General features: G+C 42.0%; 2 protein-coding genes across 5 annotated transcripts; one reads left to right on the top strand and one right to left on the bottom strand.

The window, feature by feature from the left end:
• Positions 1-88: 88 nt before the first annotated feature.
• Positions 89-6,856, top strand: slc25a40 (solute carrier family 25 member 40). The gene is made up of 11 exons (XM_054781029.1): positions 89-132; positions 436-534; positions 749-808; positions 928-1,034; positions 1,116-1,183; positions 1,274-1,398; positions 2,184-2,467; positions 5,765-5,846; positions 5,933-6,010; positions 6,088-6,210; positions 6,688-6,856. Exons 2-11 carry the CDS (start codon positions 438-440, stop codon positions 6,705-6,707), a joined length of 1,044 nt encoding a protein of 347 aa, XP_054637004.1. The 5' UTR covers positions 89-132; positions 436-437; the 3' UTR covers positions 6,708-6,856.
• On the bottom strand, positions 6,314-25,435 carry rundc3b (RUN domain containing 3b). Of its 4 annotated transcripts, none has more exons than XM_054781027.1 (11): positions 25,204-25,435; positions 24,056-24,171; positions 23,845-23,978; positions 17,719-17,804; positions 17,189-17,278; positions 16,864-16,944; positions 16,611-16,785; positions 12,655-12,812; positions 10,513-10,659; positions 9,988-10,100; positions 6,316-9,924 (listed from the first exon to the last, which is right to left on the bottom strand). In XM_054781027.1, exons 1-11 carry the CDS (start codon positions 25,410-25,412, stop codon positions 9,779-9,781), a joined length of 1,455 nt encoding a protein of 484 aa, XP_054637002.1. In that variant the 5' UTR covers positions 25,413-25,435; the 3' UTR covers positions 6,316-9,778. The 4 variants fall into 4 exon arrangements, 3 of the variants coding, with proteins under 3 accessions (XP_054637000.1, XP_054637002.1, XP_054637003.1); XR_008571956.1 differs by having other exon boundaries at positions 9,778-9,924; positions 10,542-10,659; XM_054781025.1 differs by having other exon boundaries at positions 6,314-10,100.
• Positions 25,436-25,439: the final 4 nt, after the last annotated feature.

Raw genomic sequence — 25,439 nt, 5'->3', positions numbered from 1 at the left:
TACCCATAAGTGTAACTTTATTGTAATTGGCAATGCGTGAAACTTTAATTTTTAGTTTCAAGAAAGTGCGAAGCAGAAACTAATGTTATGAAACATTCCGTCATGCAATATCCGTGACTATCAAGACCTGAGGTAAATACACGTGTTTGATAAAAGTGTCTGTTTTGCAAATTGTAGGACAGGAGTGACTGTAAATCGCCAAACGGAAAGCTCCGAGAAGGGTGTTTATTTTAATGCCATAAGTATGTGTTGACATAAATGAGCATTTGCAGGTGGGAACGTCCATACGTCCTCGCATTAGCTTCAGTTAGCTACAGGGCACTGTTGATTTTCACAAATACAGTCTTCAGCGAGTTTATGGCTGCATGAATACTGCCTTACAGATTCGTATCAAAATACGTTTAACATGCAGTGTCTTGTTGTGTTTTCAAAAAGACATGAGCGGTCCGTCCTCTAAAGCCAAAGATGATGGCATTACTCCCATCCAACAGATGGCGGCGTCCTGCTCCGGAGCTTTGCTCACGTCTCTATTTGGTGAGTGTGTCATGTGACGTACAGTATTTGCTATTGTATTAATAAGTGAACTGGTGCTACATTTTTCACGTTAAGACCTTTAGTCCGCAATGACTAGTTCCGGTTAATTATGAACCCCATTCAATGAATACCAGCAGCGGTGTCATTGTAAAACATATTTACAAACGTTGTGGATGGTGAGTGGACTTTGATGTTTTTTTTTGTCTCTTCCCAGTCACACCTTTGGATGTTGTAAAAATCAGACTTCAAGCACAGAAAAATCCCTTCCCCAAAGGTAAAATACAAAACATGTCAAAAGTTTGGAGACACCTTCTCATTCAATAACATGCAGAAGTGTGTCTAAACTTTTGACTGGCATGCCCCCCCGGCCATGTATTTTCTTTAAATGTTTAGGCAAATGCTTCGTCTACTGCAATGGACTGATGGACCACATATGTGTGTGTGAGAATGGCAACAATAAGGCCTGGTACAAAATGTCAGGCCACTTTAATGGCACAGCGGTAACAAAACAAAACTGAACATAAATCTCAAAATTGGGAGGAAAAAAATGCATTATAAATGAATTTTTTGTGCTCCTGCAGGACGCCTTTGTTAGGATAGTACGCAATGAAGGAATCAGGTCATTGTGGAGTGGTCTACCTCCAACGCTGTGAGGCTTTTCCGGTCCATAAAGCACCATGCAGCCCTTGTTTATTAAGATGATTCATGTTTGTGGTCTGTTGTCTCATGTGTGCTCTAGTGTGATGGCAGTGCCCGCGACCGTCATCTATTTCACCAGCTATGACCAGCTGTGCACAAAGCTCAGGGTCAAGATGGGCGACCACGCACAGTTCGCGCCAATGGTGTCTGGAGCTGTCGCTAGAGGTGTGCTATCCCATCACAGTGATGCATTTCACCATGATTACATGTTTGCGTTGACAGCAGTGTTATATTTGTTGTGCAGGGCATAAAGTTGCATGAAAAGTTATTCACACTACAATCTTTGACGGAAAAGGCTAGTATTATGTGTTAAACATTTCCTCACAATCTATAGTATAGTGTAAGCTCTACAAAGATGCACCTCATGCCCATTCTTAGCTCTCATGCAAGTGCAAAAAGAAGTGAACCACTATCATGAAGTCACAGAGGTAGCTCGTGCACATTCATAACTCACGCAAGTGTAAAAAGAATCTACCCACTGTTAATATGAATTGTCACAGATATGCCTAATGCACATTGTTAACTGTCACACAAGTGTAAGAAGAAGTGACCCACTGTTAATAATAATCACAGATATGCCTCATGCACATTCCGAAGTCACATAAAGTGTAAAAAGAAGCTAACCACTGTTAATATTAATAGTCAGATGTGCCTCATGCATATTCTTAACTGTTACACAAGTGTAAAAGAAGTGAACTACTAATATGAAGTGACAGAGGCACATTCTTAACTCATGCAAGTGTAAAAAGAAGCTAACCACTGTTAATATTAATAGTCGCAGACGCACCTCATGCACATTCTTTACTGTCACACAAGTGTAAAAGGAAGCTAACCACTGTAAATCCGGATAGCCGCAGATGTGCCTCATCGACATCCATAACTGCAAGAGTAAAAAAATAACTATTTGGCACCCTGCACTTGACTTAACGTATACTCTGTGCATCCATCAGTGGGCGCGGCCTCTGTGATCAGCCCCCTCGAGCTGATGCGCACCAAGCTCCAGTCCCAGAAACAGTCGTACCACCAGCTGGCCGCCTGCGTTCGCACGGCGGTGGAGGCGGACGGCTGGCTGTCCCTGTGGCGAGGCCTGGGGCCCACTCTGCTCCGAGACGTACCCTTCTCCGCCATGTACTGGTACAACTACGAGAGGGGCAAGAAGTGGCTGTGCAAGCGCTACAACACCAGAGAGCCCACGTTCACCATGACCTTCATATCGGGCGCTACGTCTGGCTCTGTGAGTCGGCAAACGATGTCCATTCACGCATGATCTCATGAGATTTCATGCCAGAGAGATATTCATATAACAGTCATCTTATTGTTGTGGTTTGCATTGGTGTACCACTGCACTGCATTATGCTGACAGAGCTATTTTTTATATTTTCCTTTCATAATGCAGTGCAGGGCATCACCATTGCTACTAACAGTCATAACTGTAAATGTGGCGCCCCCTATGAGTTGTGGTCATAATGCTTTGGAAGACATGCTAGCATACATGTAATACAGATATCCTCATTAGACAAAAATCTCTAAGTCCCTCCCGTGCCTTTGCAAAGATGCTTGATGCCAGCTATGATTTTCATCCAATCAAATCCAAATTTTACACAGGTGTTTGTCAGTTCCCCTAAAGGTGCGTACCGGATTTCGTGTTTCAACTAACCACCCAAAAGTTACAGTGGGTGTTTTGTAGAGCATGCTGCATTGTGTGAGAAATTTCAAGTCAATACGCCTTTTGGGGTTTAATAACAGTGCCACTACATGGTGTATTTGTCAGAAAAATAATAACACAGGCGATACATTTTCACCCTTTTGTGTGCAGCGGTTCAGGAGTGGAAGTGTTATCTTATACAGGCGGTACTCGGTTAACAATGTTTACGTTCACAACGTCCATAAACACGTGTCTCGCTCAAAAACTAGTTACAGCGCACACCGGCGAAGAAGCACATGAAAGCTATCGGTCAGATATCAGCAAAAAAAACGAGTATCTGATTATATCAGCTCGCATCTAAAATCTATGATAAGAACACTTCCAGACTCCGCTCCAGGACTCTCTATTCAGCAGTGGCCAGAGAGAGCCCACATGATCACAACAGTGTGTGCTAATGTGCTAACAAAGCTAGGGAGGATCAGGAGCAACATTAACGCCCGAAAAGGATGCTGCAGCCGAGTGCAAAACCCGCCATGCACAAGTCCCCCGTGGTGGCACACAACCAAGGAAGTTCAACACGACCAAACCCAACGCACATTCCAAGTAGCAGCACCACTTAAAACCGCATGCATGATTGCTGACTATTGCACTTTGTTTGATGAGTAATATCACTTCATCAAGTAACATTCCACACAACAAAATAAGTAATAAAAGTATGAATGATACGTGCTGATATCTGATCGGATTGACATCGCTTTCGGCCGATACTCAAGGCTACAATATCAATATATATAAAAAGTTGTATCGGGACACCCCGACTTTATTATGTCTCCCAAGTGGGAGTGTGCCAAAGAAAAGGAAAGCCATCACCATGGAAGTGAAAATGAGCATCATAAAATGCTCCAAAAGAGGAGACACGTCCATGAATGCTAATGAACTTACTCTGGGAGAAGAGTAAGTTAGCCATCCAGACTAGCCTGGCACAAGTTTGAACGGCATACAAAACGAGGAGTTGTGCTCGTATTATTGTATTTTATACGTCCATACGTTCTGCGAGCAGTGTGACTAAGTTCTCATTTACACTAAAACTACATCACAGTCTCAGAACGCAACTTGATCGTAACCCGAGGACCACCTGCATGTAAACTTGTGAAAAAGTTGGGACACCCCATGTTAACAATAAATGTGAAATATAGAAATATAACCCCTGGCAAAAATTATGGAATCACCAGTCTCGGAAGATGTTCATTCAGTTGTTTAAATTTGTAGAAAAAAAGCAGATCACAGACATGACACAAAACTAAAGTCATTTCAAATGGCAACTTTCTGGCTTTAAGAAACACTAAAAGAAATCAAGAAAAAAAGATGTGGTAGTCAGTAACAGTTACTTTTTTAGACCAATCAGAGGGAAAAAATTATGGAATCATGAAAAAAACAACAACAAAAGAATACTTCAAACACACCACTAGTACTTTGTTGCACCACCTCTGGCTTTTATAACAGCTCGCAGTCTCAGAGGCATGGACTTAATGAGTGACAAACAGTACTCTTCATCAATTTGGCTCCAACTTTCTCTGATTGCTTTTGCCAGATCAGCTTTGCAGGTTGGACCATTTTCTTCAACCTCCACCACAGATTTTCAATTGGATTGAGATCCGGACTATTTGCAGGCCATGACATTGACCTTATGTGTCTTTCTTCAAGGAATGTTTTCACAGTTTTTGCTCTATGGCAAGATGCATTATCATCCTGAAAAATGATTTCATCATCCCCAAACGCCCTTTCAATTGATGGGATAAGAAAAGTGTCCAAAATGTCAACATAAACTTGTGCATTTATTGAAGATGTAATGACAGCCATCTCCCCAGTGCCTTTACCTGACATGCAGCCCCATATCATCAATGACTGTGGAAATGTGCATGTTTTCTTCAGGCAGTCGTCTTCATAAATCTCATCGGAACGGCACCAAACAAAAGTTCCAGCATCATCACCTTGCCCAATGCAGATTCGCGATTCATCACTGAATATGACTTTGATCCAGTCATCCACAGTCCATGATTGCTTTTCCTTAGCCCATTGTAACCTTGTTTTTTTCTGTTTAGGTGTTAATGATGGCTTTCGTTTAGCTTTCCTGGATGTAAATCCCATTTCCGTTAGGCGGTTTCTTACAGTTCGGTCACAGACATTGACTCCAGTTTCCTCCCATTTGTTCCTCATTTGTTTTGCTGTGCATTTTCTGTTTTCAGGACATATTGCTTAGTCTTGACGCTTTGATGTCTTCCTTGATCTACCAGTATGCTTGCCTTTAACAACCTTCCCATGTTGTTTGTACTTGGTCCAGATTTTAGACACAGCTGACTGTGAACAACCAACATCTTTTGCAACATTGCGTGATGATTTACCTTCTTTAAGAAGTTTGATAATCCTCTCCTTTGTTTCAATTGACATCTCTTGTGTTGGAGCCATGATTCATGTCAGTCTACTTGGTGCAACAGCTCTCCAAGGTGTGATCACTCCTGTTTAATTGCAATATAACGAGCAGATCTAATCTGATGCAGATATTAGTTTTGGGAATGGAAATTTACAGGGTGATTCCATAATTTTTTCCTCAGAATTGAGTGATTCCGTAATTTTTTCCCTCTGATTGGTCTAAAAAAGTAACTGTTACTGACTACCACATCTTTTTTTCTTGATTTCTTTTAGTGTTTCTTAAAGCCAGAAAGTTGCCATTTGAAATGACTTTATTTTTGTGTCATGTCTGTGATCTGCTTTTTTTCTACAAATTTAAACAACTGAATGAACATCCTCCGAGACTGGTGATTCCATATTTTTTGCCAGGGGTTGTAGAAGCAACATTTTCAAAACAGCTGTTCCGCTCTCTTTCAGTTTGCCTCCATAGTGACGTTACCATTTGACGTGGTCAAAACCAGACGGCAGGTGGAACTTGGGGAGCTGCAAGCGATGAATTGTAACTAAAGCATGCAGTCTTCATTTTTTTCATGTTACTTTTTCCCAATGGCAATGAACAGCTGCTTGGTGTTTCAATGTTGACAGTATCACACCAGGCCTCCTCCACCTTCAGTGTGATGAAGAGGATTGTGGCACAACATGGCGTCACAGGCTTGTTTGCGGGTTGGTGTGGCGTGTGAATGCCAACCTTTGTTGCCAGACGTCTTTGTCTCCTTTAAGGCCGCTCTCGTCTTCACCAGGTTTCCTCCCTCGCCTCATCAAAGTGGCGCCGGCCTGCGCCATCATGATCAGCACCTACGAGTTCGGGAAGGCTTTTTTCCGCAAGCACAACCAGGAACGGACACTTGGACCTCTGCAGACCAGTAAGACCTGAAAGATCATGAGTTCAGACGCTCCAAATCGAACCAATTTAAGAAAAAAAAAAACAAAACACTGTGAAGCTTTGAAATAAGCAGAACCGAGATTGCAGAAAGCATATTAAAACACTTTTAATGATAGTATTTGTAATTTTATATTCATTGATGACGCACAACTTACATTTTTGTATAGAGATGTATTATAAGTCATACTATGTATTACTTAACATCCATGGGCATGTGCTTTTGGGGACATTTGGGGACATTTCCTCCACCAACTAAGGGGAAAATGAACCATCGGAATATTCTGAACTCCCGTTGCCACGCCAGTATTGTTTTGAGCAGAATAATGGTGCCTGAAGAAGTTGCGCCATTGCATAACGTAGCTCAACTTCTTTAGTCAGCAGACTGAATCAATAGAGCCTCAACTGCTGGAGATGCTATTAATGGAAAATCAATTCTTTCCATTTTGCCCATCCCTAGTTCTTACTACCAAGAGATGATAGTTTCTGATGCCAACAACTGAAGGATGAGATGAAAAAGCTGAACAGTGTAAAACCTGATATTGTATATTTTCATGCACTTTTTTTTTCTTCAAATTATGTTTATTCAAAAAAGCCAAAATGAGTCCAATAAAACATAGTTTGTCTGATGTGTCTGTGTAAATGGGTGCTATAAGAAGCAGTAAAGCTGAGTGTTGTTGTGCTCCACAGGTTTGATCACGGTTACCACAAGTCAATTACGACAGCATTGGGAATAATAATTAAAGGGAGTACGTTTGATTCAACTGAAGGGAGAATATCAATCATAGTGGTCACGACCTGAGAACAAAATACTGCATTATGCACAAAACGCGAAGGCACACACAAAAGAAAACACCTGAGAACTACTAAAGATGGTCTGTTTGCGTTACACGATGACGGTCCGGGAAGTCTGGACTTCCCTACTGAGACTGCTGACCCCATGACCCGGACCCCGGATAAGCGGAAGAAAACGGATGGATGGCTGGCATATGTGAGAAAAAGTGCAGGTATGACGATCCCTTTGTGGACACATCAACCTGAAAACATAAGTAAACTCTTGTAGTATTCTTGGCACATTCATATGTAAGGACTCTGACAATGTGTCTCAATACAAAGCATTCAAATTAAAAGGTACACAATGAGTGGAGCGCATTTTAACAATGGAAATGCTACACCACTTATGTCAGGAGTGTCCAAACTTTGTCCAGCGAGGGCCGCATACAGAAAAATGAAAGGAGGCGGGGGGCACTTTGATCCATTTTGTACAGTTAAGATGCAAGTCAAATATACTAACAAAAAGTTTGTGCAGATTACGTTGCGGGACATCAGCCGAAGGCGAAAAACTGCAAGTAATCGAGACGTCCACATACAAATGTCTATTGTTGACACACGACCCCCACCCCACTAGCGTGCCGTTGCTGTTCTCCTGCAACTTCAGATCAACATTTGCAATAAAAGTGGCTGTGGTCATGATTTGACTAGATTCATCTCTATAACCCTTCCCTGCCTCTCTTCACTGTGCCTCACACACTTATTAAAGACATTTTTAACTACAAAATGTATATGTACTCACAGCTAACGAACAGTGACGTGTGGTCAGGGGAGCGTGAAAAATCCAGAAATAACTAAATATGAATATTTGTTCATTTAACTGTATTATAAATGTATTTTCTGTATGATTCCAAAGTTTTTAAAATCATTTTCTTAAGTAAAAAGTGCTGAATTTGCATATTTCCTGATCAAATACAGGGAAGAAACCATGCCACCCTTATCGTCTTTTTGAGTGCACACTGTGTTGCATCATGGCGCCGGCCAGTTTGTTTGTCAGCATGTTGCCAATAATAGAATGTTGCAGAAACATTTATTACAAACCATGAATTTCTACAGCCTGTGTAATGTCTTTAATGCAAGTGTGATGCAGAACAAAGTGCGAAATCTCAAAGCTTGATGAAAAAACCAAAGACAAAAATATGTGGAAAAAAATACAGGCTCTATATGCTGTACATTTTACCTGTATTGTCACATTATTATAAATTCTTAACGAATTATGATGAATGAGATGTTTTCTATGAAAAAAAGGCCTTTTTGAAAATATATATTTGGATGTGTTTATTCATACACTAGGTCCCCAACTTACGAACATCCGACATGCAAACTTTCGGAGATACGAACACAAGCCGACTGGTCTATTTTTTTCATGTATTTTTCCTTTTAGTACTGTAACTCCATTATTTATACTGCTACATGCTTGACCAGTAGAGGGCACTGTGACACTGCTAATTGGACCAACAGGTCCAGGAAGCCGCTGGGTAGAGAAAGCTACATTGTAGCTGTATGATACAACCCGGACAGAGCGTGTGATTAAAGTTTATGAAAAGTTAATAGGCCTGCTTAATTCTACACCACCCACAGAACACCACCTCTTTTAGAAGAGTCTAACAACGAAGACGATTCGTCCTTTTTCAATATCTCCTCCTCCACCACAACGACGTATGCTCGACCACTCCTCTTCAAAGGTAAATAACATTTATCATTACGTATTATTATATCATTTTTATTATTGTTTTTTTCATTAATTATCCTTGTTTAATATTACTACTGCATCCAAATTCATATTTACATACATACACATATACTGTATATGTATACACGTACATGTAGTACCTATGTCATTGGTAATATTACCTTTTCCCCTACTTAAGAACAATTCGACATAAGAACGGTCGTCTGGAACCAATTGTGTTCGTTGGTTGAGGACCTAGTGTATTATCATAAATACTCGTGATATTTATAGGACATTATAATATCAGTATTAATATATTTAATATATATAATATTTAAATATTTTTAAAAGATTTGTAAAAAAAAAAAATTGACCAAAAATCTGAATGAATGCTGAATCGCAAATGTCCACTGTATCTCTTTTCGTGAGTAGTGCATGCTAAGGTATTTGGACAAAACAACATCTTAGCTTGGTGTTATAAGTCAGTGATTCCCAACCTGAGGTACGCGTATGCATAGTGGTATGTGAGAAAATTGCAGGGGGCATGCGCAAACATTTAATTTCCAAGGTAAGTCAATTTTCTCAATCATTTCATCTTAAGCCAGACAATAAAATGGAACGTGTGCGCTACAACTAGTTTCCCCAGGGAGACAATAACCTGTGGCACAGCTGCGCCAAAATCATAAGTTGCGTTACATTCTACTTTTGGAGAATTATCAACACGTGTGAGTAAGGGGTACTCATGGTATGACAAAAAGGTTCTGGGGGTACACAAGCCAAAAATGATGAGGAAGCACTGTTATAGGTGACACATCAGTGTACTATCTAATAAATCTTAATAGGTGAGTTTATTTGATGTTTACAATCTGCCAAGGGCCAACTGAAACAAGCAAAAATAAACAAGCTCCGGGCTGAAAATGGCCCCCGGGCCATACTTTGGACACCCCTGACTTGAATAAACATGGCTCTCAAAGCGCACATGGAACATACATTTCTACAAAATAAAACCACGTTGAGAGGATTGCTGGATGCTGTGTGTGGCGTGGGCCTACGTGGGAGTGAACCCCGGGCTGTTGACCTCTGCGGCAGGACTGGCCAAACACTCGTTGGATCTCAGACTGGCCAGAGACCTGAAACTGTTGACGGAGGTCAGAGAGCCGCACAGCCCCCTGAGAGATGGCGTCTGCTCTTTTCCTAGGTGGGACGGGATAAGATCAACACCTTGAAGACTGGACAAGCACTGTGTTGCATGTGTACCTTGGCGGGGCCAGTGTGTACAGGCTGCTTTGGCCTCCAGCGTTAGCATATGTGACGGTTCAAGGGACATCTGTGATAGGCTCATATCTGCAGGCACGTTATGGAGGTTCTTGCTGCAAAACAAATATTGCACACAGCAGCAGACAAGATAACTCAATAAAGTGGAAAGAAAAGGCAAACATGAATCCAAATAGATGTGCTTTCTGTCAGTTTAGACTTAACGGTGGCAGACGACAGAGCTTTGGCTGGACAATTTTATGCCGACAAAAGCGGTCGACCATCTGTGTCGATGCCGACTTAAGTGGGCACTTTTTAGTAATGAAACAGTGGACCAGGACCTGATGAGTTGATCGACATAGACAAGCGAGGCCGACTGTGTAATACATAAATGAATCAAATAACCCATTGCCTGCTTCACATGGCAACTATTTTGGACATGCTGTATTAAACAGTAGGGCCAAATTATTGTTAGTCCCATGTCTCTGCAGGGACAACAATAAAAGACAAAAACCTCCATTGACATACTCCTCCCACTGTCCAGTGCTCTTCCTCACAAGCAGCGTGTCCAAGGCGACAGCGTTGGCATCCAAAGCGTCAGGGGACGGCCACTGATTGGTGAGGTGCGCAGTCAGTTCCCGCCGCGACCGCAAATCATTGTTCTTCAACACTGTCCTGAAGACACACGACAAAGAACACTTATTGGCTTAAGATGATGAATTTGGGTTGGTTGACACAATCTGAGAGGTATTTATTTAACATCTTTAGTAGGGTGGTTGAAGTGGTTAACAGTGGACCCCGCTTAAGTTAACTGGTCCTGCTTGTGTCGACAACCTGTCTTTGTAAACCAACTCGTCAAGTCCCAGTCCACCGTGTTCTTATTACTACTACTAAAAAGTGTCCGCTTAAGTGGACACTACACTGCACACAGGGTTCTCCGCAGGCTGCAATAGTACGAGCCACAGGTGATTGGTTTTGGTGAAAGGCATTGATCGGCATGTGCCGATCACCGATAATGACCGGTGGCTGAGCATCCTTAGCAATTTCTGGGTTTGGGTTTGTTTATGTCGACGTGTTGTAGTATTGTTAACTTCACCATTGTGGTTAAGCAGTGTGGCAATAGCGTCACACCTACTGTCTAGTTACGCAGTGACTTTCTGTTCAGAACAAAGTAAGCTTCAAATAAAAACCTGGATTCCACCACAACAGCTAAGAAAATGCACCCATTTCATTTTTTTAAAATTGTTAGCCACTAGGAGAAAGATTTGGGCATGTACAAAAGCCTGAGGTTGTACCTGCCCCAGGCCTTCAGAATAAAAGTAAAATAACATGGTTGAACCACAATAGACACTCAGATCTTCACACCCCGCCCCAGATTTTTTTTTTTCGTGTGTGTCATGAGCGTCAGAAGTGCCATTATTTCCCCATTTTCCGGAAAATGTCCCTTATTTTCCAATCCAGACGTTGACAGGTATGGCTTTATTGTCACAGGCAAGACATACCACAAAATTACTACAGCACCTCTGTTAAGAGTACAAAATATCAACACCAGTATAATCTAAATAAAAATATCCACAAATGGAGGAAAACCTTGTCAACAAACTGCCGTAGGTTGAAGAATCCTGTATTGTCACCCATTCTCCTTATGTCTCTGGCAAAAGTCACAAGTGAATAGTAAACGTGCAAGCAACGGCTGGTTTCGGTTATGTCGACAACCGCTGATGTTGTAGTCAGCCTGCCGCTTTACCGACAGCTAGCATTTTCTCGCTCCCCTCTGTGCTTCCAATTTTGTAGCATTGTTTTGTTGAGTCATGCTTGGATGAAAACATTTACATTTGATCAACCTTTCTTCAGTCTGTGGGTAGAAGGGTGAGTGGACGTGCACACATCGGATTACGTGAACGATGGCTCCATTTGCATTTAATAAGAGGGAGAGTGCTCCTCAGCGCCAGACGTCGTGACACGTATTCAATAGGGATTTAGAAGCCTACAAAGAATGATTTGTCAAACAGGAGCAAGAAGGCTTTCCCATAATTAGATTAGTTATTTTAATGAATTTGAATGTAGACACGTATGCACACTTAATTCAACCCTGTGTTCGGTGCGGCCCTTTCAGCAGGCTGGGAACCACCCGGGTTCTTTAATTCCAAATTTAATAACCACCTGAGTGCAAAAGTTATTTGGAGTGAATAAAAGCAAATCCAATGCCAGCACTGGAGAGGACGGTCAGCCCACCAGCCAAGGTCTAGAGAGGACCATGCGATTTCTAAGTGAAACCGAGTTCCTCTTCTTCATCAGCCTGCTGTGGAGGCGGTCCCAATGATCAGGAAACTTCCCGTTAACTGTTTGTCGGTGGTCTGATCTGGTTTCAAGAGGCTGGGCGTCTCAGCCAGGAGAAAGAAAGGGTGACTCATTATGCAACGATAATGAAACTGTGTGTAGATTAATTAAAAAGAACAGGGTGCCGTTGTTCCAAACAAAAGGTGAATGTGTTATCTCTCTGCTGTAGATAAGTGATGCTGTAGATGTTGCAGTACCCATCCAGAACACAGTGGAAAATATCCCATTCCGAACACCTGCAATGTCAAGGCGCCTCACTGTGTCCTCAGTGGCACACAGCACCCCATCACCTGGGCAATACCACCCCATCACCTGGGCAATACAACTCACAGTTGGTCCTGCAGCTCCAAAATGATAAACTCCAGCTGCTCTTTCTCCAGCGAGTGTGACAGGTGCGTGTCAACCAGGCTCTGCTGAAGAGCTTTGTGATGAGTCGTCGCCTCAGCCAGCTGGGCCTCACGCAGACGAACCAGCTCCTCCAGGTAAGACTGACGACAAATAGACAAATGCAAAAATAAGAAATGGGAGTGAGATAAACATTTTTTTTTGAGTAACCATTTTATTGCAAACAAGCATTAAAGTGAAATAGCCTGTTCATCAGCTAATTCCAAAGTTTAAGACCACAGTTTTTAAAAGCCAAAATCTTGGCAAAAATGTGGATTTAATGTCATTTTCTGTCAGGAAACATCTTCAAAGATCCTGAGGGTTATGGAACAAAAAAGTCAAGTGGTAGGTTAAAAAAAATGTCACAGGCCCTGAGCCGGAGGATCCGATTGGCTGTCCGTCAAGACACGGGACCATCCCCGGTCCAAATGACGGTTGTCACTGGCTCCGAGTACAGTCCAATAACCATCAGACTGCATCTGCGAGAGAAGGCTTTTAAGAAGACAAAAGGCCTTGTCTCCTTCAACGCCACAAAACTGCACGTTCGGAATTTGCACAAGAGCACCAAACACTGAAACACTGGGACACTGAAAGGTGGAAGAAAGTTTTATTCTCTGATCAGAAAAAACGATGGCTTCCATCGTTACTGGCATGACAAGGAGATCCCACCTGAGATGTTTTCCACACGGCACAGTGGAGGGGGGTCCATCATGATCTGGGCTGCTTTTTCCTTTGATAGAACAATGGAGCTTCAGTGTTGTGCAGGGACGTCAATGTGAGGAATAAGCTCACTCTTTTGGACCATCCTGCATGCTCCCCTGATCTAAATGCAATAGAGAACATTTGTGGATGGATGGAAAGGGACGTTTATAAAAATGGACATCAGTTCCGGACAGTGGATGCTCTCTGTGAAGCCATCTTCACCACCTGGAGCAACATTCCCACTAGCCTCCTGGAAACACTGGCATCAAGCATGCACAAACCCTTTTTTGAGGTGATTAACAAGAATGGCACAGCTACTCATTACTGACTCCTTTTTTGGACATTTGATATCTATTTTAGGGGGGGTTTGTTTTGTTTTTTTAGCTACGGTCTCAGCTGATGAACACCCTATTTCACTTTAATGCTTGTTTGCAAAAATTTGCTTACTCAAAACATTTTTTGTCCCACTCCCATATATTTTTTGGGGCATTTTGAAGCACTACTTAAAACCTCCTTAAATATCCAACAGTGCAAAGTGTAGATTCTTGCACCTTTTCAACTGGTCTTAAAATCAGGAGTGTATGTGATTAGGAGTAATTATTTGATTATTTTTTAAAAACTTAATAGTTTTATAAGAATAACGTGCTATTTTATGAGAATTAAATTGTAACATTTCAAGAATTTAAAAAAAATCATAATTTAGCAACAATAAAGTTAATTTTGCGAGAATAAAATATATCTACAGTGTCCCCAAAAAATGTATACACGTACATCCGTTAGCAGCTGATAAATCAATTGTTTGGTTTTCCTTTGTCAATTAAATCCACTGAAATGAATAATGGGAGTCAGATTAAATTGAAAGATAAACAAAAAATCTAATTCATTCTAAAAAAGTGTGAATGCAAACAAATCCCAAGGCAATTGTTTAGTGATGTGCGCCGTTCCATTGTCAGCAGTGTCTGGGCCAGAACGGACGTCAATGTGAGAACAGACGGTGACAAGACAATAATACGATGTTTGTAAATTCTACAAAATTGAACGGATTATCATAAACACCTAGTTTCCAATTATTTACACGTACAGTATGTACGGTGCCCTGCATTATTTATTATATTTATTACCTCCGCCAAGCGCAGTGCAAACCACAAGCGCAGCGTGGAGGTTATGTTTTTGCCGGCGTTTATCTGTTTGTGCTCAAAATAACTTGAAAAGTTCTGAATGGATTTGGATGAAATTTTTGTTAGAATTGTTAGAAATGGGATATTGAAGACCTCATTCCACTTTGGGGGTGATCCAAAATTCCAAATTTTCCCTAAAACTAATTACCTGCTACTACTGCCACATTTCTCAAGTGATTCACGCCACTCCAACATCAAACTGTTCAACACATTCAGGACAGGCAGGCCACGTATATTTATACAAAAAAAAAAAAAATCTAAAATTCACACTTTTCTGTAAAATTGTTATTACTTACTACTACTTCCACATTTCCCAACTGATTCATCTCATTCCAACAACAACTCATTCAACAAAGTCAGGACATTCATGCTATGAGCCACAGCACAAAAATTCACCCATTTTTTTTTCTTCCGGAACGCAAAATGCCTTTGATCTAAAGAGTTCTGACTACTTCCACATTTCTCAACCGATTCAGACCGTTGCAAAGTAAAAATTCTCAACTCATTTGGGACATTTAGCCTTCCCGGTACATTCTGCTATCATGCTATGTGGTAGCATGTTAGCATTGCTAGCATGCTAACATTAGTATACTAGCATTTTTTTTAAAGCTATTTTCATGGGTAGAGACATATATAAACACTTAGCACTATCATGCATGTTAACATTAGCATAGTAGCATTTTTAGCCATTTTCATAGGTAAACACTTATGTAAAGACTTAGCACAATCATACTAGGTGTTACGTTAGCACGTTAGCATTGCTAGCATGCTAACATTAGTATACTAGCATTTTTTTTAAAGCTATTTTCATGGGTAGAGACATATATAAACACTTAGCACTATCATGCATGTTAACATTAGCATAGTAGCATTTTTAGCCATTTTCATAGGTAAACACTTATGTAAAGACTTAGCACAATCATACTAGGTGTTACGTTAGCACGTTAGCATTGCTAGCATGCTAACATTAGCATAGTAGCATTTTTAGCCATTTTCATAGATACATATATAAACACTTAGCACTATTATGCTACATGTTAGCATGCTAACCATAGCATGTTAGCATTGCTAGCATGCTAACATTAGCATTATCTAAATATGTAAATAAAATAAATGTAAGACTAATATTTATGGTGTGAATCACAATATCAGGGGGAATTACGGTGCTTGGTGGTCTGTGCTCCCTGAGTGCTTTTCTAGTTGAATTATTTTATGAAAAAAACAAAAATTCAAAAGAAAAAAGCTGCTAGGTTATGAGAATAAAATTATAACATAAGGGAAAAAATGTGGGGACTGGAGTCGTGGGGGTGTTTGCAATCCAAACCAGTTTTAACGCCGTGTTCAACTGATTTGATTGCTCAGCCCATCCCCACAACACACGGCACTGTCATCAGACACATAACACAGCACATTAAAGGAGGTTCAATGTATCACAAAAGGAAAAGGAAAGCAGCAGGCCATGATCCAAAGCATACCACATCATGCGTCAAACCTGGCGGAAGGAACGGAACTGGTTAATTGATGATATGACTGCTGAATTTTATGTTACTTTTGTGCCGCTGAAAATGGGGGGCATAAAATTCCTTAAAAAGTAGGGTTTAACAGCACATGTAGAGTAGTCGTAATCATATTTTTCGGTACGTTACAGAGTCGTACTGAACTCCCACATGGCACACAAGAAGTGAGGGACAGGAAGTGTAACTGCCCACAGTCGCATGTTTCATTTTTTATTGGCCCTCTGTATATTATAAAAAGAAAAGAAAAGAAATCCATAATTAATGAGATATTATTAGACAGCACACTAACACTCAGTGGAAAAAAATCATCTGTTATTTTCCAAGTACTTGTGGACCTAACATTTTGAAGCATTTTGAAGCACAAGGATTAAAAATGACGCATTTAAAGAAATTTCAAGCACAAGTAAGAACCCTGCTCTGGTGAAATGTCCAAATGGCATTCAGGAAAATGTCACACTGCATATTTTATTTAGTCAAGATTTCTTTCATCCTGGATCGGGGTTACCTTCTGCTCCAGCGCCATGCGATATTTCTGCTCCAGACGCTTGCACTTGCTGACCAAGTTGCTCTGCTCGGTGAAGATGGAGGCGGCCGTGGCCATTTTGTCGGGCGTGCTGCTCTCGCTGCCGCTGCTCCCCAGGGTGCGCATTTCCTCCTCGTCGCTGCTGATGCTGTCTGCGCTGCGCACAGGGGGAGCGACGCCGCTGTCGTCAGCGAACATCCACGCACACTCCACAGGTCATCACGGACACAAGTACCTTTGAGTGAACTTCAAGTAAGGCGTGTAGTCAATCACTGAGGGGCCTCCGCCATCAAGACCCTCTCCCTTCAGACAGAAGCTAAAGGGACAAGACAGGATAGCTGATGACAGCAGATGTGGTGGAGTATTTTACGTAATAACAGGGCTCGTTCACGACTCCTCGTCCATCATACTAAAACACTACAAAACAAAACCAACAGGTTGAGCAACCTCGCCCCTGACTCTTGTGTCCCTCCTCCAGCTGGATGCCACCGCAACTATTGCACCCGACAGCCTGACCCAGCTCTAGGACAAAAAGGGACGAGGTAGAAGAGCATCGGTACCTGAAGTCGATGGTGTTGAGCCCGATGAGCGTGTCCGCTAGAAGACCCGCCTCTTCTCCAAGCATGATCGCTCCTTCGTCATAAAACCTCCTGCAGTCAAACACGTTTGTTCACGTTGGGACCGACTGCTTCAGTTGATTAGCTCGTTGGCTAAACACAGTGGTCGACACGCCTCGTAAGCGGTTGTCGACGGAACAGAAAATAGCTTCGACCGTGCGGACCATGCTTTTGTACGTATGCAAATCTTTCTTCCGGTGGCTAACAAGTCTAAAAAAAAAAAAAAAAAAAAAAAAAAAAAAGCGAATCGTCTTTTTGCAAAAACACGTGAGCGATAGTCATGACGTTAACGCTTTTGCATCACTTCAGTCAGCCAATCTGAGTTCTTGTGTTAAATGGCTTCCACTGTACAATGATTTCATAATTGTAATAATGCTGACTTTTGATTGACATTAGGCGGTAATCCCGTGCTCCTAAAGCAGTGCCCAATCAGTGCATAATGTCGTATGAGGATGCGAGGCGCACACTCCAACCTGGTAGCTTTCAAGTCCCTCAGAGCAGATGAGATGTATTCGGATAATCTTTTCTCCATCAGAACCACCCGGATCCACGCTCGACCCTGCAGAGACAAAAATATGGTGGAAAACGGGTATTTTGAGATTATTACATTCAGAGGTTTTAGCTGAAGATCTCACAAAATAGGTTTTATTGGCAGTAATCCAACCCGCAATCAGGCTTTTATTCATTCATTTTTCTTGTGTGGCAACGCTTATCTTGTTCAGGGTCGCAGGTGAGCAGGAGCCTATCCCAGCTGACTTTGTGTGAGAGGCAGGTGTTAAGAATTTTCTTACCAATGTATGAAAATCTTGTTTTCTGTGTCATTTTGTTAGTTCATTGGTGGTTGGGGGCAAGTTCCCCTGACAGCAGGGTACTCCCTGGACTGGTCACCAGTCAATCACAGGACACATACACCCCTGATCTAACAATGCAAAATTACATTTTGCATTGTCAAATTTTAAGGAGGTTCTAAGTAGAGCTTCAAAATCAAAAAAGGAAAAATGGGAGTGAGACAAAACTATTTTGAGTAAGAAATTTATTCCAAACAAGCATTAAAGTGAAACAGTTCATCAGATGATCAAAAGTTTAAGTCTTAAACTTTAAGACAATAGCTAAAAAAAACCAGAAATCCCACTCAAATAGAAATAAAATGGTCAAAAAAGGAATCAACAATCAGTGGTTGCGCCTTTCTTGTTAATCACCTCAAAAATTGGTATGCTTGATGCCAGTGTTTCCAGGAGGCTAGTGGGAATGTTGCACCAGGTGGTGAAGATGGCTTCACGGAGGGCATCAACTGTCTGGAACTGATGTCCATTTTTGGAAACTTCCCTTGCCATCCATCCCCAAATGTTCTCAATTGAATTTAGATCAGGGGAACATGCATGATGGTCCAAAAGAGTGAGCTTATTCTTCTGGAAGAAGCCCTTTGTCAGGTGGGCATTGTGAAGTGTAGTGTTGTCCTGTTGTCCATCCTTAAGTCATGAGGGACGCCTCCTGCAACATCTCTGCCTAGCCAGCTGCCGTTTGACGCCCCTGCACAACCTGAAGCTCCATTGTTCCATTAAAGGATCATGATGGCGCCCCCTCTACTATGCTGTGTGGAAACATCTCAGGTGGGATCCCCTTGTCATGCCAGTAACGATGGAGCCATCAGGACCATCAAGGTTACATTTTTTCTCATCAGAGAATAAAACTCCCATGTTTGGTGCTCTCGTGCAAATTCCACATGGGCAATTTTGTGGCGTTGAAGAAGACGAGGCCTTTGAAGATGTTTTTTGTTATTAAAACCCTTCTCTTGCAGATGGCGTCTGATGGTTATTGGAATGCACTCGGCACCAGTAACATTCACTTCATTTGGGCCGAGGGTCGTCACGTGCCTTGACGGACAGCCAAGCCTATCCTCCAGCTCAGGGCCGGTGAACTTTGTTTGGGTCCACCGCTTGACCTTTTTGTTCAACAACCCTCAGGATGTGTTAAGCAGTTTCAAATGACTGTCTTACTGCATCCAACCTCAGCAGCAATGGCGCGCTGCAAGAGGCCTTGCTTATGCAGCTCAAAATTTTGCCAAGATTGCCTTGATTTTGTTTTTTAAAGGCTGAGCTCTTAAACTTTTCATCAGCTGATGAACAGCCTATGCTTGTTTGCAATAAACTGCTTTCTCAAATGTTTTTGTGTCACTCACATTCTTCTATTTGCATTTTGAACCTCGACTTATGATCCAACAGTGCAAATTGTAAATTCTTGCAATTTTTCAACTAACCTAAAAAATTTTGATCAGGAGTGTATATACAAACAACCACTCACACACACATCCACAGCTATGGACAATTTAAGAATCTCCAATAAACCTAACAGGCTTGGCTTTGTGATGTGAGAGGAAGCGGGAGGACCAGAAGTAAACTCATGGAAGCACAGAAAGAACACGCAAAGTCCACGCTGAGAAAGCTGAGCATTTGAAGATAGAACCACCAGGCTGTGAGGCCATGCTTCCACATACTGCATCTGATGAGTCATAGTACTCTGAAATTTATCACTGACACAATTTTAGTTTCCACAAAATAGTATTACAGTAACAGCACACAAACACACATTAAACCAGTGGTTTTCAATTATTTTCTGTCATGCCCCCCAAGGGGGCAGAATTTATTTATTTTTTTACACACCCCTGATTACTAAATACAATTAAAACTTGTGAGAACTTGTAGTATTTATTTATTTATCTGTAAAAAACACTGTATGGATTGCTCAGGCATAAATGACAAACAGACCTGCCAACCTTGAAGAAATTTTACGAGTATAGTACTGCAACTACTGCGACCACTAATACCACTGCTACTATTTTATACTCAAGTCACATGACATCCTCAGCAGTCCTCATCGTAACACAAGTATGCGACTATACTCATATCAAACCTTTTTTAATTTTTTCTTGTAATTTTACACTCCTCGCAATATCACAACTTCACTGTCATAACGTAGAACCTGTATTTGAATGTGTGTGAGCATATTCAATCAGTGTTGATTTGTTCACTCACCGTTATTTCTCATGTGACGACCACGTGTGGACATAAGAAACATAAGAAAAGACAAATCCAAATTTTTTGGTTGTGGAATTTCTCAACTAATTTCCACTTTTCCGTCACTATCATTCTATTCTGTTCATGTACGGCACGTGAAGCAGTGTTTCCCCACACATTCATTTAACAAATACATTTGGCCACCACCTGTTCGTTCTCGCTCATTAACACATTATAATGGGACTGTCTGTGAAGGTCGCTTGTCGTTACAAAGATGGCATCGCAACGCTGCTAAACACACCTCATACACGCCTGGTCTGTCAGCGAAAAAGAAGATGTAGCAGGGGGCATCAGTGTTGCCAGTTTAGTGGATATTCAGACCCTTCTATGTAGTCTTTTTAAAAAAAAAACAACAAAAAAGCGACAACCCACAAACCTAGCGAGTCTTTCTGGAAGGGATTTAAATCTCTTTGTGACAGACGATTTGATTCAAATCTAGATACACAATTCAGAAGTGATTTATTTTAAAAACAGAATGATTCGATGCAGTGTACAAACGATACGATTTGATTCAATTCTACGGTTAATGTTTGCTGCTCTCGACATTAATCTTACATTATAAGATAATGTCCTATAATAATAATGTGATAATGTAATAACCTCTGCAGCACAGGTGCCCCTCAGGGTACGGTGCTCTCCCCTTTCCTCTTCACCCTCTACACCTCGGACTTCACACACAACTCCACACAGTGTCACATCTAGAAGTTCTCCGATGACACAGCCATCGTTGGTTGTGTTTCGGAAGGGAATGATCTGGAATACAGGAGGGTCATCAGGGACTTTGTCAGCTGGAGTGAGCTTAACCAGCTGCAACTCAGCACCAGCAAGACAAAGAAGATGATCATTAACTTCCAGAGGAAAACATCTCACTTTACACCGGTGAACATCCAGGGAGCGGACATAGAGTTGGTAGACAGTTACAAATTCCTGGGTGTTCACCTTAACAACAAACTGGACTGGTCCGTCAACACCCACGCCCTCTACAAGAAGGGCCAGAGTCGCCTCCACCTGCTGAGGAGACTGAGGTCCTTTGGTGTGTGCAGGACTCTCTTACGGACCTTCTATGACTCTGTGGTGGCCTCAGCCATCTTCTATGCTGTGGGCTGCTGGAGAGGGGGCAGCACGGACAGGGACAGGAGCAGGATCAATAGGCTGATCAGGAGAGCGAGCTCTGTCCTGGACGGTCCTCTGGACTCCGTGGAGGAAGTGGGGGAGAGAAGGATGTTGGCTAAGCTGACATCCATCATGGACAACACCTCTCACCCGCCACATGACACTGTTGGGCAGCTCCTTCAGCAGCAGACTGTTACACCCACGATGTAAGAAGGAGAGGTTCCGCAGGTCCTTCATACCGACCGCTGTCAGGCTCTACAACACCTGCACCACCTGAACCATGTTGTAGTCACTATGCATTCTTTACTTGTGTATCTTGTTTGCTGCTGTAACAGATGAATTTCCCTGCTGTGGGATTAATAAAGTACTACTACTACTACTACTACTATAAAATAAAGATGCCGATTATGTGAAAGGCGGCTCCGTCTTGCTTGCATGTGACATAAAAAAAAGCTATTTGTTTTTGTATTACTCCTTTGTTTTGCTTTTCATGTTTTTTGTTCACTTTTTGTCTCTACCACAGCGTCCATAAAACATGCACATAATGACTTCCTGTTCAGTGAAATGTATGCTTCAAAATAAAAGCCGGGCAGTATTCACCTGGATTCTGCCACAGCAACTAACAAAATGCAGCAGCTCTGTTGGACCAGAGTATAAAATATCATGTGAAAACACAAGTATTCCAATAAAAGTATGCAAAAATGGAAGAACATCCATGTCAACAAACTGCCGTAGGTTAAAAAATCCTGGCCAAAGTCACAAGTAAATGTGCAAGCAATGGGTGGTTTTGTTTTCAATTTTGGTTACATCGATACCTGCTTATGTCGGCGTCAGTCAACCAGTCCAAGGGGTGTCGAGCTAAACAGGTTTCACTGTACCCCCACTGTAACACATCATCTGCCAGTGTCATTGCTTTACTGGACATGAAGGTGTCAAAAGCTTGAACACCACACAAAAGCCTGCACAAGTTATCAGTTCCAAACAGTGTTGCAGCAATTGCTTGTTTTTGTTCCATTGATAAAACTGTGTTGTGTTCCTTCTTTTTCCACACACACACACGCACACCCACACACACACACACACACACACGCGCGCGCGCACGCGTTTTGCCAATCTTTCCTGACTGACCTCTTTGTTTGCTTCCAAAGTGGATAAAGCAAAGTAGGCTAAAAACAGGGCTCCTACGGACGTTTCACGTTTCAAAATTATATACTTGTCCAGACTACATAAATAGATGTTTATCATTAATTATGATATTAATAATTAATTAACTAAGGAATTAATTGTTTGCTTTCATTATTATTATACTGTAATTCCCAGCACATTATGGCTAGATAGTGTAGCTCATACAAAGAAAGAAAGAAAAAAAATGTCTCACAACCGCTGCTACCCCCATGTTGGAGATCCATCCATCCATTTTCTATGCCGCTTCTCCTCATTAGGGCCGCAAGGGGTATGCTGGAGCCTATCCCAGCTGATTCCAGGCAACAGGCGGGGTACACCCTGGACTGGTCGTCAGCCAATGGCAGGGCACATATAGACAAACAACCATTCACACTCACATTCATACCTATGGACAATTTAGAGTCGCCAGTTAACCTAACATGCATGTTTTTGGAATGTGGGAGGAAACCGGAGTACCCGGAGAAAACCTACGCACGCACATGGAGAACATGCAAACTCCACACAGAAATGCCCAACAGAGATTCGAATCTTCCAGATCCCCTAAATGTGACTGTGTGGCCAACATGCTAACCACTAGACCACCGTGCGGCCCCATGTTGCAGATGTCAAAAGATTTAACACAAAGTCTGCATTTGGCTTTTTGTGTCCATTTGGGATCTTTAGCTAACTAGTCCTTATACAGTATTTGGCCTTTTTAAGCCACTCAGGAAATTGACATTGGCCCATTATGAGTTCTGTCCAATATGGGGACAGAATGTGTGTGGACATCCCCTGTCTGTTGAAGCAGCAGTAAAACTTGACGATATCTGGGCGGGCCTTAAAATGGATTGGAGGAGGATAAGATTGGAGGGTTCGCCATTTAACTTGTCAATCTTCCTAAATGTTTTCCAGGATGCATTGCATACTGCGTGCTCTCACACAAACATCTTAGCTGCCCCTGCAAGCGCCTTAGAAAAACAGATCCGTCCATTTATTTATTTATTTATTTTAGTTATTCATCATTGTATCTTTTAGAAAACAGAACAGTGGTAAACATGAATATTGTTCAATACTTCTGTTTCCATTTTCTATACTTTGCCAGAAATTTCAATTTAGAAATGTATAAAATCAAATTCCATACTTTTCCATACTTGCAGAGGAACCGTGTGAAAAATTCCTACTTTTGCTTTTGGGGCTGAAATGTGAGACATGAAGTGTGACGTACAAAGATCTTTACAACCGTCTCACCTTAGCTTTGGACGTTCGCACATTCTCCATACACTCGATGCTTCGGATGCAATTATGAGAGACTTTACCGCAGGCTGCTTTGACGTAATCCCAGAAATTCCTAGGACTCTCGTAGCCAAACCAAGAGGTCTGACCTGAGTGATGTAAGGACAGAAAGAGATCTTCAATCAAGGTTCTAAAGCAACAAAAGGAGACTTCTGTTAGAGATTACCTTTAAGTCGATGGTTGAGGATATGCTCCAGGATGGACACAAAGTTCACTAAATCTGCAGAAGAATCGTCCATGCTCTCCAAGCAGGAGCGGTCCAAGAGGGTCTTCACGGAAAAACTGAAACCGATCAGAGTATTTGTTAGCACACAGAACCTTTTTCAGATTGGACATTTACTGTAGGCGATGTCTCAACTGACGCACTTCCCTGCTTACACTTTGCATTTTGAGTGTGCAAGTGCATTCACACTGAAAAGTACGTCAAAAACAGTGCACTGTCAGTACCCGAGTGTGCAGCGATGGACGCTTATCACCCTCAATCATCGTCATTTTGGCTACATAGCTGATAAACCTGAGTGGTTACAATTCGCAATTTAAAAAGAGAGACGAAGACGTGGAGGAATATTGCCATTGTCATTTCCGGTAAATTTGACAGTAATGGATTTGGGACGGCACTACACCACCAAAACTTAGTACGCATAGTGTAGGCCTACATATTGAAGTGTACTGATGCAAGTGTTGGGTTTGAGGCACAGCCTTAAAAATGTTCCTTTTCCTTTGTCATGTTTTATAAGTAGTCTCACAGCAAGAGACATGCACACATCTGCTCTCCCCAGTCGTAATAAACCTAATCCCATTCCAACTAATGAGGCAGAAGGGAGAGTGGATGGATGAGTCTGCCTACAAAGTTGTTTGTCCACCTTTCCATCAAGCAGATGATCTGGCTGTCTCCTGCATCCGTTGCCTAGCAGCAGTGTTTGTAATGCATACAGCAGACAAATAAAATCATCTTATGGGTAAAAGTATGTAAAAATCTTGTTCAGGAACTTTGGGAAAAGCTTTGGAGGAGGATCTACTATTTTTTCTCAGTTTTATGTGTCAAACGGCATTGCTGTCAAACTAATGTTACCTAATAATCTGGATTACATGTCCTACATATAGGCAGCAGTTGGTAAAGTGGATTTTCATGACTAACTGAAGAGGTTCATGCATTTCAATGCTCTGCAAAATGATAGTATATCCCTATGGATGTCAATGAAGGCTTGCAAGTAAGAAAACAAAGCGCTTATTAAAAATGGAGGTAGAAAAAAATGCAATGAATAAATCTGCGGTCAACTGATGTCTTGATTGCACATGATGACGGCTTCCTACCGGCACACAGTCAGCAGGTTCCTCCTCTCCACCGCCGCACTCCTGCCCGCTGACCGCTTGCGGCTGACATGCAGCCCCGCGCCGAGCGACGCCATCCTCGGCTTGAGTCGGCGAGTCAGCGCCTGGAGGTGGTGCGCACAAATCAGAGGCGGTCTGCTGCTTCTTTCTCCTGTACGCACGGGAGGAGGGACACTGGCTGCTAACGTCATCCAGAGAAACACTCCAGGGAGGGACGA

The sequence above is a fragment of the Dunckerocampus dactyliophorus genome, chromosome 7 (assembly GCF_027744805.1).
Source record: "Dunckerocampus dactyliophorus isolate RoL2022-P2 chromosome 7, RoL_Ddac_1.1, whole genome shotgun sequence".
In the NCBI taxonomy this organism is placed as follows: Eukaryota; Metazoa; Chordata; class Actinopteri; order Syngnathiformes; family Syngnathidae; genus Dunckerocampus; species Dunckerocampus dactyliophorus.
The sequence above is the reverse complement of the archived record's forward strand: the minus strand, read 5'-3'. Positions and strand labels throughout refer to the sequence as shown.

What these genes read in the sequence shown, in the direction of transcription:
- slc25a40 (XM_054781029.1), top strand. Translation starts at nt 438, where the DNA reads ATGAGCGGTCCGTCCTCTAAAGCCAAAGATGATGGCATTACTCCCATC. An exon ending in TTTGCTCACGTCTCTATTTG is followed by an intron (nt 535 to 748) that starts GTGAGTGTGTCA and finishes GTCTCTTCCCAG; the next exon opens with TCACACCTTTGGATGTTGTA. An exon ending in GCCACTTTAATGGCACAGCG is followed by an intron (nt 1,035 to 1,115) that starts GTAACAAAACAA and finishes GTGCTCCTGCAG; the next exon opens with GACGCCTTTGTTAGGATAGT.
- rundc3b (XM_054781025.1), bottom strand. Translation starts at nt 25,412, where the DNA reads ATGACGTTAGCAGCCAGTGTCCCTCCTCCCGTGCGTACAGGAGAAAGA. An exon ending in CCTCAACCATCGACTTAAAG is followed by an intron (nt 23,979 to 24,055) that starts GTAATCTCTAAC and finishes TACATCACTCAG; the next exon opens with GTCAGACCTCTTGGTTTGGC. An exon ending in TTGGAGCTGCAGGACCAACT is followed by an intron (nt 10,660 to 12,654) that starts GTGAGTTGTATT and finishes GTGTGTCTTCAG; the next exon opens with GACAGTGTTGAAGAACAATG.